At 44.3% G+C, this 13142-nt stretch overlaps 1 protein-coding gene across 1 annotated transcript in view; it reads right to left on the bottom strand.

The window, feature by feature from the left end:
- LOC127042716 (solute carrier family 23 member 1-like) overlaps nt 1-13142 on the bottom strand; it is a 69599-nt gene that overhangs the window by 17448 nt on the left and 39009 nt on the right. The window contains exon 5 of the mRNA XM_050935968.1: nt 12461-12642. Within this exon, the coding sequence (XP_050791925.1) occupies nt 12461-12642 (182 nt within the window). The remainder of the gene's footprint in view (nt 1-12460; nt 12643-13142) is intronic.

Here is a 13142-nt window from a genome sequence, read left to right as displayed (position 1 = left end):
GCTGGTGATTTAAAGGGCCTGGGGCTCCCTGCAGCAGCCAGAGCCCAGGGCCCTTTAAATCACCTCCCGAACCCCACTGCCAGAGCCCTGGGCTCGGGTGGCGCTTTAAAGGGCCCAGGGCTCCCTGCAGCAGCTGGAGCCCCTGGCTCTTTAAATCCCCATGGAAGCCCTGCTGCCACTACCCCAGGGCTCCAGCAGCCGGGCTCGGGCAGCTATTCAAAGGGCCCGGGACTCCTGCTGCTGCTGGGAGCCCCAGCCCTTTAAAACACCGCCCAAGCCCTCCTGCCACTACCCCAGGGCTTTGGCAGCAGGGCTCTGTCAGTAATTTAAAAGGCCTGTAGCTCTGCTGTGGTAGCAGCGGCCAAAGCCCTGGGCCTTTTAAATTGATCCTGAGCCCCAGGGCTCCCAGCCACCTCTGCAGCTGGTAGCTCCAAAGGTGATTTAAAGGCCCTGGGGCTCCCAGCTGCAGACAGAGCCTTAAATTTCGATTGAGGCCCCTCTTCTGGTTGAGGCCCCGCCTCTTCCAGTTGAGGCCATGCCTCTGCCCAGGACTCCAGCGTACTGGTAAGTCCTTTAACTTACTTTCACCCTTGCCTGGGGGGAGGGAAAGGAGTAGATTGGGACAAGGGGGTCTAGTGAGACTGACACTAGGGGGTGGTTGGTAGACTGGGAGCCAATTAGGGAAACAGAGGAAGGAATAGGGGCTAGTTGGCTTGGAGGAAGGGTGAAGAAGACCAAAAAGAAACTAGGAATTAGAGGGAGGTTGGGATTGGCAGGACAAGGAGACTGGGCCTGGGATGAGAATCCTGAGGAGTGGTGCCTGGTACTGGCTAGGTGAATGGGACGGAGACAAGAAGTCAGGGGCGGGGAAGAGACAGGGACAGGTTGATGGGGACAGGGCAGAATATTAAAACATTAAGATTGTAAATTTAAGCATTTAGAAGTTAGGAAATGTCAGCAGTAAGGCTGCCTTTGCAACCTTAATTCAGCCCCCTAGTGCATATGCGTCACATGATAGTCACATGATCACATGCTCTTTTTTTCCCATAGGACCCCAGCCTCATTCAGTTCATTCATCCTGTTCTGGGGATGAATCAGGGCTGTCGTCTGTAGGACCCCATTCTACAATGGTTGCAGAAGTTGGAAGGTGTAGATCTGGGATAGGTGGGTCTCGACCTGCCCAAAGCTAAAGGCCTCCCCCCTCAGCTAAGGGGGAAGAGCTGCTAAGCCCAAGCTACAAGTGAGGGAGTGGGACAATGCAGGGGGGAGGGGCAGAGAGAAACAGGAACAGGAGTGAGGTCATTGGTTGAAAATCAGAGAACCAAAAGGAGCCATCAAGCAAAGAATTCTAGACAGCACTCACTGCTCCTCAAAGGCACCAAAGGAGTCAGTGGACACCAACCAGAGGAACTCAGCCTGGAGACATGATTGAACAAGGAAATGGAAATAGACCTCACAGATGCAGAGTATTGTGCCCATCCACCTTCCTCTTCCTGGCAGGATGGATGGCCATCTTGGCCAGCCCCAGGAAGAGGTCGATGAGGAGGTTCTGCAACTTTGTGGGGGAGCACACATCAGGAGGTATGGGGAAAGTACAGCCAGAACCTCAGTCAGAGGTTCTAAAGGAGTCGGAAGAGGAGCTGTCACCTGATGCACCCTGCATAGATTTATGCCAGGGCCTCCCTCTCGCTACAGAAGGGACAGGTGTGGCGGACCCTGTGAACCATGCCAGTTATATGTCTGTGCACTCAGCTCTGTGGAGGAGCTGCAAACTAATATCCCTGGTGGGCCTTGGCACCAGAGTGGAGTACAGGCTAGCCCCAGCGGGTTCTTTGCCTTCCTCAGGTGGCATCAGGTCCCACCACTTGGTGTCAGGGCAGGACACAAGGGAGAGGAAGTGGATGGAATGAAACATGAGTTCATGAAGGTGTTCTCTAGGTATGGTACGGGATGGACCAGCTGGATTGCTAGGTGTGTAGTGAAAGAGGCAGGAGATTGCAGGAAAAGAAAGGACAGTCTCATGGTTAAGGCAATTGAATGCTGTCCTAGTGAACTGGATGCTATCCCTGCCTTTCCCACAGAGTTATATGATGCTGGGCAAGTCACTTAATCCAAACTTTTCACAGGTGGGCACTAAGCGGCTGTGTCATTTTTGGATGCCTGACTTGAGATCCCAAGGTTTGTTTTGCAGAAATGCTGAGCAATCACAGCTACAAGTGAAGTCACTGGGACCTGTATCTAGTCGTAGGTGTCTCAAATTGGGAACCCAGACTTAGTGGACACTTTTTAATTTGATCTCACTGGGCCTTAGTTCCCCAGGCATAAGACGGGGATAACAGCCCCTCATCTCACCGGGGTGTAGTGAAAATAGATCCATGAGAATTTGCGAAACACTCAGATAGTATAGGTTTCAGATTCACAGCCGTGTTAGTCTGTAGCTGCAAAAAGAATAGGAGTACTTGTGGTACCTTAGAGACTAACAAATTTATTTCAGCATAAGCTTTTGTGGGCTACAGTTCACTTCTTTGGATACATAGAGTGGAACACACAGACAGAAGATATTTATACATACAGAGAACATGAAAAGGTGGAAGTAGCCATGCCAACTGTAAGAGTCCAATCAATTGAGATGAGCTATCATCAGCAGGAGAAAAAAAACCTTTGAAGTGATAATCGAGATGACCCATAGAAGGGCTTCTTTATGGCTGACTTAGAACAACGCTTCCTTAGCTCTCGTCCCCTAATGCCCCTACTCTACTTGCGCTACATTGATGACATCTTCATCATCTGACCCATGGAAAAGAAGCCCTCGAGGAATTCCACCATGATTTTAATAATTTCCATCCCACCATCAACCTCAGCCTAGACAAATCCACACAAGTGGTCCATTTCCTAGACACTACTGTGCTAATAAGCTATGGTCACATAAACACCACCCTATACCGGAAACCCACTGACCGCTATACTTACCTACATGCCTCCAGCTTCCATCCAGGACACATCACATGATCCATTGTCTACAGTCAAGCTCTAAGATGCAACTGCATTTGCTCCAATCCCTCAGACAGAGAAACACCTATAAGATCTCTATCAAGCATTCTTAAAACTACAATACCCACCTGCTGAAGTGAAAAAAACAGATTGACAGAGCCAGAAGAGTACTCAGAAGCCACCTACTACAGGACAGGCCCAACAAAGAAAATAACAGAATGCCACTAGCCGTCACCTTCAGCCCCCAACTGAAACCTCTCCAGCACATCATCAGAGATCTACAACCTATTCTAAAAGATGATCCCTCACTCTCAGAGATCTTGGGAGACAGGCCAGTTCTCGCTTACAGACAGCCTCCCAAACTGAAGCAAATACTCACCAGCAACCACACACCATACAACATAAACACTAACCCAGGAACCTATCCTTGCAACAAAGCCCGATGCTAACTCTGTCCACATATCTATTCAAGTGACACCATCTTAGGACCTAATCACATCAGCCACGCCATCAGGGGCTCGTTCACCTGCACATTTACCAATGTGATATATGCCATTATTTGCCAGCAATGCCCCTCTGACATGTACATTGGCCAAACCGAACATTCTCTACACAAAAGAATAAATGGACACAAATCTGACATCAGGAATCATAACATTCAAAAACCACAAAAAAAACAAGAGTACTTGTGGCACCTTAGAGACTAACAAATTTATTTCAGCATGAGCTTTCGTGAGCTACAGCTCACTTCTTCAGATGCACAGAATGGAACACACAGACAGGAGATATTTATAAATGTGTGTTCCATTCTGTGCATCTGAATAAGTGAGCTGTAGCTCACGAAAGCTCATGCTGAAATAAATTCGTTAGTCTCTAAGGTGCCACAAGTACTCCTGTTCTTTTTGCGGATACAGACTAACATGGCTGCTACTCTGAAACCATTCAAAAACCAGTGGGAGAACACTTCAACCTCTCTAACCACTCAGTGACAGACTTGAAGGTGGCAATTTTGCAACAAAAAAACTTCAAAAACAGACTCCAAAGAGAGACTGCTGAACTCGAATTAATATGCAAATTAAATACAATTAACTTAGGTTCAAACAGAGACTGGGAATGGTTGGGTCATTACATTAATTGAATCTATTTCCTCATGTTAAGTTCTCCTCACACCTTCTATGGGTCATCTCGATTATCACTTCAAAGGTTTTTTTTTCTCCTGCTGATGATAGCTCATCTCAATTGATTGGCCTCTTACAGTTGGTATGGCTACTTCCACCTTTTCATGTTCTTTATATGTATAAATATCTTCTGTCTGTGTGTTCCACTCTATGCATCCAAAGAAGTGGGTTGTAGCCCACAAAAGCTTATGCTGAAATAAATTTGTTAGTCTCTAAGGTACCACAAGTACTCTTGTTCTTTTTTCAGATACTATAGCGATGAGCTCCATGGAAAAGTCCACAGGGAAATAAATAATTCCTCTGCAGAGTAGGGCTTAAATAGTGTGCAGGAAATAAAGACTAGGTCCACACTATTGACCAATGAGAAGATAACACAATATTGAATAGCTGCTTGTTAAGTGAGCACCATCTTGTACAATGAATGAGGCAGGTTCCTATGGGAAAAAAATTTGTGATCATAAGAATGGCCATACTAGCTTAGATCAATTGTCCATCAAGCCCAGTGTCTTGTCTTCCTACAGTGGCTGTCACCAGATGCTTCAGAGGGAATGAAAAGAACAGGGCAATTATAGAGTGATCCATCCTCTGTTGTCCAGTCCCAGCTTCTGGCAGCCAGAGGTCCAGGGACAGCCTTTGTTGGACCTGTCCTCCAGGAAGTTGGACCTGTCCTCCAGGAACTTATCTAATTCATTTTTCAACCCAGTTATACTTTTGGCTTCAAAACATCCCCTGGCAATGAGTTCCACAGACTGACTGTGCATTATGTGAAGTACTTTCTTCTGCCTATTAATTTCACTGTGTGAGCCCTGGTTCCAGTGTTATATGAAGGGATCAATAACACTTTCTTATTCACTTTCTTCACCCCATTCATGATTTTATAGATCTCTTATCATCTCTCCTTAGTTTTCTCTTTTCTAGGATGAGCAGGCTCCTCTTTTTAATCTCTCCTTGTATGGAAACTGTTACACACCACTAATCATTTTGTTGCCTTTCTCTCTACTTTTTCCAATTCCATATATCTTTTTTGAGATGGTGCTACCATTCAAACTGTGTATTCAAACTGTGGGTATAATGCTAAATATAGTAGCATTATGATATTTTCTGTCTTATTATCTACCCCTTTCCTAATGGCTCCTAACTTTCTGTTAGTTTTTTTGACTGCTGCTGCACATTGAGCTGATGTTTTCAGAGAACTATCCACAATGACTCCAAGATCTCTTTCTTGAGCGGTAAAAGCTCATTTAGACACCATCATTTTGTATGGATTGTTAGGATTATGTTTTCTAATGTTCATTACTTTGCATTTATCAACACTGAATTTCAATTAGCCAATTTGTTACCCAGTTACCCAGTCTTCCCTTTGTAACTCTTCCAACTCAGCTTTGAACTTAACTATTTTGAGTAATTTTGTATCATCTGCAAACTTTGTCCCCTCACTGTTTACTGCCTTTTCCAGATCATTTATGAATATGTGGAACAGCATTGGTTCCACTACAGAATCTTGGAGGACCCTGCTATTAACCTCTGCCCACTGTGAAAACCAACCATTTATTCCTACCCTTTGTTTCATGGCTTTTAACCAGTTACTGATTCATGAGAAGATTTTCCCTATTATCCCATAACTGCTTACTTTGCTTAACAGCCTTTGGTGTGGGATGTTGTGAAAGCTTTTCCAAAAATCTAAGTGTACTATATCCACTGGATCACCATTACATACTTGCTGACACCTTTGAAGAATTCTATTACATTGGTGAGGCATGATTTTCCTTTACAAAAATTGTGCTGATTCTTCCCCAACATACTATGTTCATTTAGGTATCAGATTCTTCTGTTCTTTATTATAGGTTCAACTTGTTTGCCCAGTATTGAAGATAGGCTTACCAGCCTGTACTTGCCAGGATTGCCTCTGGATCCCTTTTAAAAAAATCAGTATTACGTTAGGTACCCTCCAGTTATCTGTTACAGAGGCTGATTTAAGTGATAGGTTACATACCGCAGTTAGTAATTCTGCAGTTTTGTATTAAAGTTCCTTCAGAACTCTTGGGTGACTACTCATCTGGTCCTGATTACTTTTTACTGTTTAGTTTATCAATGTGTTCCAAAACCTCCTCTGTTAACACCTCAATCTGAGACAGTTCCCCAGATTTGTCATCTAAAAAGAATGGATCAGGTATGAGAATTTTCCTCACAACCTCTGCAGTGAAAACTAATGTAGAGAATTAATTTAGCTTCTCCACAACAGCCTTGTCTTCCTTGTGTTCGGTTTAGAACCTCTATAGTCCAGTGGCCTCACTGACTGCTTGGCAGGCTTACTGCTTCTGATGTACTTAAAAGGATGTTGGTTTTAGTTTTTGTGTCTTTTGCTAGTTGCTCTTCAACTTTTTTGCATGACTAATTATACTTTTACACTTGACTTGGCAGAGTTTATGCGTCTTTCTATTTTCCTCACTAGCATTTGACTTCCCATTTTAAGGGATCTCTCTTAACCCTTAACTGCCTCTTTTACTCTGTGTAGACATGTGGCACTTAATACTTTTACTATTTATTTAGAAAAATTGGTTATACATTTAGCATGAACCTCTATTATGGCGTTTTTAACTAGTTTTCATGCAGCTTGCAGGCATTTCATTCATGACTGCTCCTTTTAATTTCGGTTTAACTAGCTTCCTCATTTTTATGTAGTTTCCCTTTTTGAAGATAAAAGCTACTGTGCTGGGTTTCTTTGGTATTCCGCCCCCCACCCCCACACACACACACAAGGATTGTGTAATTGAAGACTCTCATAAAGCATACGAACAAGGGGGCTGAATTAAGGTTGCACGGGCAACCTTAATTCTGTCATTTCCTAACTTCTGATTGCTTGACTTTGCAATCTTAATAATGTTCTTTTAATGTAGTTTTTGTGGGTAATACATACATATATATACACAGGAGCGGCACCAGGGTTTCTGGCACCCTAGGCAGAATTCAGAGGGCGGTATTTTGTGTGCTCCCCACGGGGAGCGCGGGAGCTTCCAGTTTCACTCCCATTGTGCCGCCGAAGAAGGACCCTCTGCCGAAATGGCACAGGCGACAGCAGCAGTCATTGAGCTGCTCAATTGCCTGCCGCTGTATTCCGCGGCACAATGGCAGAAGGTCCTTCTTCAGCGGCGTGACGGGAGCGGAACTGGAAGCTCCCATGCGCCCCGTGGGGAGCGCACAAAATGCCGCCCCCGAATCCTGGCACCCTAGGCAACCGCCTAGGGTCACCTAATGGAAGCGCTGGCCCTGTATATACACACATATAACATAACTGTGACAGAGCGTTTGTACATTGAAGATGCCAAACAAAAATGACAATTTGTTTATTACTGATGTGAAGTTTTAAAAATCAAATGCATTTTCTGTTTGGGGTGTGAAAGTCACTGGTAGCCCCCCTTAACAGCTTACAAGCAGCCAGTAGGGAGAAGCAGAAGCCTCATGGACACAGTACCCTGAACTTTTGAACTGTCTCCCCTTATCAGTTTTGAGGCAGTTGAAGCTGGTTCTTGGCTGGTTTTTGCTGAGCAGATTGCAGAAGTGCAGAGTTTGTTAACCACCAACCAAATGCTAGCACAACTGAAGCCTGTGTGTGAGTGTGTATAAAAGATTCTTGATTTTTGTATTGAGCAGAGTCTTTTGTACCAAGGTACAGGGCTCTCCTTTCTTCTGCAGAACAAAGCATCTTCTCCTTATCCCTGTCTGGCTTTCATTGGCTCTCAGCTAGGCGGACCCAACATTTGGGTAACAGTTTCTGGCGACCCCAGACGGGACTCTGCTAGCTCGGACATCGGACTCGGACGGCTGCAGCAAACTAGGAGCGGAGCCACTGGGGTGCTTAACCCCTCTTCCTCACTTCGCCGCGGCCCCTGGGGTTCATGCTCCGATAAGGTGAGCCCTAATAGGATAAAGACACCCTATCCGGTTCTGGTTTGCTATCTGATTCTGGTTCTGTTCAACCAGTTACTGTTGTTTTTCTGCTCTGTTCATTTGGGCATTAGGTGTGTGGGTGGAACTGAACCTCTCGTTCGTAATTCCTCAGGGTGGAAGCCATTGCGTGCGATGAAGCTCTGAGGTCGAATTTAGATCCTTCTGTCCCGTCCCCTGTAGCGGTCAGTGTATAGAAGTAGAAAAACCTGGATTAGACCGTAATTCCCTCTGCTCTCTGTGTAATTCTCTTTTTGAGTGTTAGAAGACAGATGAGTGGGTCTCTGGATAAACCCTCTAAGGATAGTCCTTTGGATTATATGTTAAGTAAATGGCCTTTACCCGGTGTTCAGAAAGGAATGTCAAGAGGAAATTGAATAGTTAAACGCCAATGGGCCATGTGTTTTTGTCCAGGTAGCAAGCCTCACGAGGGAGGACTCGGGTAGTCTTGTGAGTAAGAATGTTTAAGGGAAGAGACCAGGAGGGGTGGGGGCTAGTTGAGAAGCCCACCCTCCTAGCTAAACTGGTGTGGAACAAGTTGGTGCCAATGGAAGGGACGGTTCAGCGAGAAAAGCAGGATCAGGCCCAGGTGGCAGGCAACAGACAGAGATTGGAAAACAGGTTGGAAAATTTTGAGGGTGTAGTGGAAGGAAGGAGTAAGTAAGTGTAAGCATGGGGATTTCAAATACCCAGGACAATACTTGAAATGGTGATTTGAGTTGATAAAAGTGGCTGTTGGGAGACCAGCAAGTGATTTAAGGAAGAGTGAAAAGTTAACTCTGTAGTTGCTAGAGGGAACAGCAGTTGAACTTTGTAAAAATGCTAAAGAGGAAAGTTCTTGGTGTCTGAAATGTTTGTAAATAAATTCAGGCAAAGAAATTATTAGATTGCAATCACTTGGCTATGAACAATTTAGTTGAATTAGCTAAAGAATGTATACAGTGCTATGTAATTGAAATTTTATTAGGCTTTAAGGAGCACTATAAGTAGTGATGTTTTCTTTCAGTGTTTGAAAGCACGAGTTAAAAGTAATAAGCAATCAAAATTCTGGTAAAGTTAATTATGTCCCTTTTAAGGTAAGAATCTTTAAGCTGTGGATAGCTTTGGATCCAAAAGCAAGCCAGAAAGCATCTGTATTAATGCGAATTATCTAACTGATAAGGTAGAAGCCATTGAAACCTGGGCTGCCTATGAAACAAATACAAGAAAATATGGGGTAATTCCTCTGTTTTGCCTGAAATAAACAAGGGTATTTGTATATTTTAAGTGATGATATTTTAATATTTTCATAGGATAGTCTAATTTAAAATCAAACAGAAGGGTTAAATGCAGATACTTGTTTTATTCAACTTGGAATACAAAGTGTTTGGATAAATCAGGACAATATGATATACTAAAGTCTAACACATTTGCTTAAGAAAGAAAAAGAAACTTCATTGGCCAAATCTTTTTATTGAAAATTGTTGTTAAAATTTGCCTACCAACAGTCTTTGGAAGCAAGGACATGAAAAGTTAACCCACTCCCCATATTGTACATGAGATCCTTCTGGCTACCTCAGATTTCTAGCCAGAGGGCTGGGGAAGGTGGGAAGCTATTGGACTAGAGGTTGTTTTGAGTGAACTCCTCAAAGTGGGTGTGCTTGTCCTGGCTTGTTGCTCCAAAGCTCTGTAATAAGGTTATTTTAGTGGAAGTTTCCTTTGTAGGTTAAAAGAAGCCAAGAAGGGAAGAAGGAAAAAGAACAGAATGAATTAATTGGAAAAAATAGCTAGCAAGCTTAGGCTAAAGATAAGACACTGGCTCCATTCAAGGACACTGATCACAGCTAAGACTTGGCTGACAACCAAGAAAGGGGGGGTGCTTGAATGTGCCCAAACAGCTATGAGATCTGCAAAACACTGCCAGGCACTAATGAAATGTGTTAGGTTTCTTTTCTCACTGGTAAAGAAGCGCTACCCAAAGACCCTAGCAGCCCTGCCACTCCTTGGAACCAGGAGACTGGATCTATGTAAAGGTCCACCAGCGAAAGACTGCTTTGGCTCCATGCTGAAAAGGCCCTTATTAAATCCTGCTGACTACCAACACCACTGTGAAGTGCCAAAGACTGACTGCCTGGACCCATGATTCTCACTGAAAAAAAGACCCCTCCACCTCGGGAGAATTCTCCTACTGATGATTAGCCTATTTCTCCTTCTAGCTCCGCTGTGCCTTCTGGACAGCAAGGAAAAAGGACAAGGTGAAGTGCTAGTAACCTCTCCCTTGTCCACTGACAGACCTACTGTGCCTATGAATTTTTCTAGAAGAATCAAAACCATTACAGGGTGATGTGCTGGTAACCTCTCCCCTGTAGGATGCTGAACCACAACTGCTTCGGGAAAGATGAAGGAACACTCACTCCACTGAAATTGCCAAAGTCCAGGAATTCCTGACTAGAAAGGACATTAAGAACTGATCCTGGTAAAGAAACAAAGAATTATACACTGGTAGGAAGAAATTTGTGGGACCCATGCTTGGGAATGTGGTATTGACTGGATTTTGGGGTTTGTTCTACAGGCTGCGCCCTGTGTTCTGGATAAATCCTTCAGCATGTATTGCTCTCCCTAATTGGATTTTAAATGACAGGTACCAAAGGCACCTTGTTGCCCTTGTCATCTCCCCGATTATCCTGTAATACACTCCCTCCTAGGCTATTAATGTTAATGCCTTTTGAAAATATCGAGGATAGTTAAATAACAGATGTAATATAGTACTACACCAAGGAAAGATGGTATTGAATATCACTGAGGCTGGGAAGGCATTGCAGTGGGATCTAGTATGTTTAGAAATTCAGGATTTCCTGAATGACCAGCTGATGGCCATTCAGAGTGATCTTGAGCACCAGACTTGGCCCACTGCCCTTACAGACACATCAGGAATATCATCTGATCTGTGGTCGTGGAAACATACTTGGACACTTTCTGGGTGGAAGTGTGGACATTCACAGTGCTCCTTCCAAGCATTTGGACCAGTTAGGGGGGTGTGGGCTCCCACATACTGAATCCTGACAGGTCCATGGGGATGATGCATGTGGGACTGGATTATTCACCGAGATATTTGGGAAATTAGACCACTTGGTATACCTAACTGATTTATAGTCAGTGCCTCAATCCCTTAATTGTCAGACAAACAGGATTCCACTCTTTTGTCCGTGCACTAATTCCTCGATTGTGGGTGGCTAAGCTCAAGAGAGCAGTTGTAAATATTTCTGCAGAGCTTGAAAAAACAGCTACTGCAACAATAGACGCTTTCCAAAAACTGCAACGAGAGATTGATGAAGTAGCAGAAGTGACTTTGCAAAATAGACATGTGCTAGATGCCATGAATGCTGAATTGAGGAGGCTTGTGCTTGCATTGGGGAAAAATGCTGTTTTTATGTTAATTACTCTGGCTTAATTGAAAAGGATTTACAAGCTATTACGAATGCTGCTGTTATTTTCCGTGCTGTATCTCTTGATCACACCTTTAGTTTTGAGAACCTCCTCCCAGACCTTGGGTCATGGTTTACTGGCCTTTTCTGAACAATTGTAAGGTGGATTATTTTCCTCCTTTTCCTCCTATGTATTGTTTGGGTACTGATGCAACGTGCAAAGTGTCTGTGTAATGCTGTAACCAAAGGTTCTGCTGTCCGTAAAAAAAACCAGTGCCTGTCTCTTCAGCTTGATCGCAAATTACATAACGGGCCTGACAATCTGACAACCCAGATTGTCAGGCCCGAAGGTGGGACTGTGAAAGTCACTGGTAGCCCCCCTTAACAGCTTACAAGCAGCCAGTAGGGAGAAGCAGAAGCCTCACAGACACAGTACCCTGAACTTTTGAACTGTCTCCCCTTATCAGTTTTGAGGCAGTTGAAGCTGGTTCTTGGCTGGATTTTGCTGAGCAGATTGCAGAAGTGAAGGGTTTGTTAACCACCAGTCAAATGCTAGCACAACTGAAACCTGTGTGTGAGTGTGTATAAAAGATTCTTGATTTTTGTATTGAACAGAGTCTTTCGTACCAAGGTACAGGGCTCTCCTTTCTTCTGCAGGATAAAGCATCTTTTCCTTATCCCTGTCTGGCTGTCATTGGCTCTCAGCTAGGCGGACCCAACATTTCAGTAACAGGGGTGTGTGCGTAAGTGTAAAGGCCATAATCTCTTTGGGGCAGGGTCTGTGTTACCATTGGTGTCTTGTGCAACACTCAGTACCCTGTCAGCACTTAACTAACAGTGCATTTAGAATCCACCAGCTTGTAATACCTGATCCAATTTCAGATTTAGACTATTTATCCCATTAATCTGCCCCCAGTTTCACCAACGTGAAGTGTTACTTACATGGCTGATATGCCCCAGTGTGAGCCAGCCTCATCTCCTGCAGAGTTGAAGAGAGGCAGCGCAACCAAGGTTATGGTTGGGGCGATGGTCAAAGGACCAATGAATCGCATCAGAAATCCAATCAGGCCAGAAAACCCAACAAAGATTTGGAAACAGGAAGCGACCATGATGGCTCCCTGCAGCTGAAAAACAGAGGTAAAGAAAGCAGAGATTTAAAGGCTTCTGTCTGAGGCCCGGTGTACACTACACTTTTAAACCAATTTTACCAGTGTTAAACCGATTTAACGCTGTACTCGTCCACACTACGAGGCCCTTTACATCGATATAAAAGGATCTTTAAATCAGTTTCTGTGCTCTTCCCCAATGAGAGGAGTAGTGCTAAAATTGGTATTACCATATCGGATTAGGGTTAGTGTGGCCACAAATCGACGATATTGGCCTCCGGGCGGTATCCCACAGTGCACCACTGTGACCGCTCTGGACAGCAATCTGAACTTGGATGCAGTGGCCAGGTAAACAGGAAAAGCCCCACAAACTTTTGACTTTTATTTCCTGTTTGCCCAGCGTGGAGCTCTGATCAGCACGGGTGGCGATGCAGTCCCAAATTCAAAAAGAGCTCCAGCATGGACCGTACGGGAGATACTGGATCTGATCGCTGAATGGGGAGACAAATCTATTCTAT

This window comes from Gopherus flavomarginatus, chromosome 1, assembly GCF_025201925.1.
Source record: "Gopherus flavomarginatus isolate rGopFla2 chromosome 1, rGopFla2.mat.asm, whole genome shotgun sequence".
Lineage (NCBI taxonomy): Eukaryota > Metazoa > Chordata > Testudines > Testudinidae > Gopherus > Gopherus flavomarginatus.
The sequence above is the reverse complement of the archived record's forward strand: the minus strand, read 5'-3'. Positions and strand labels throughout refer to the sequence as shown.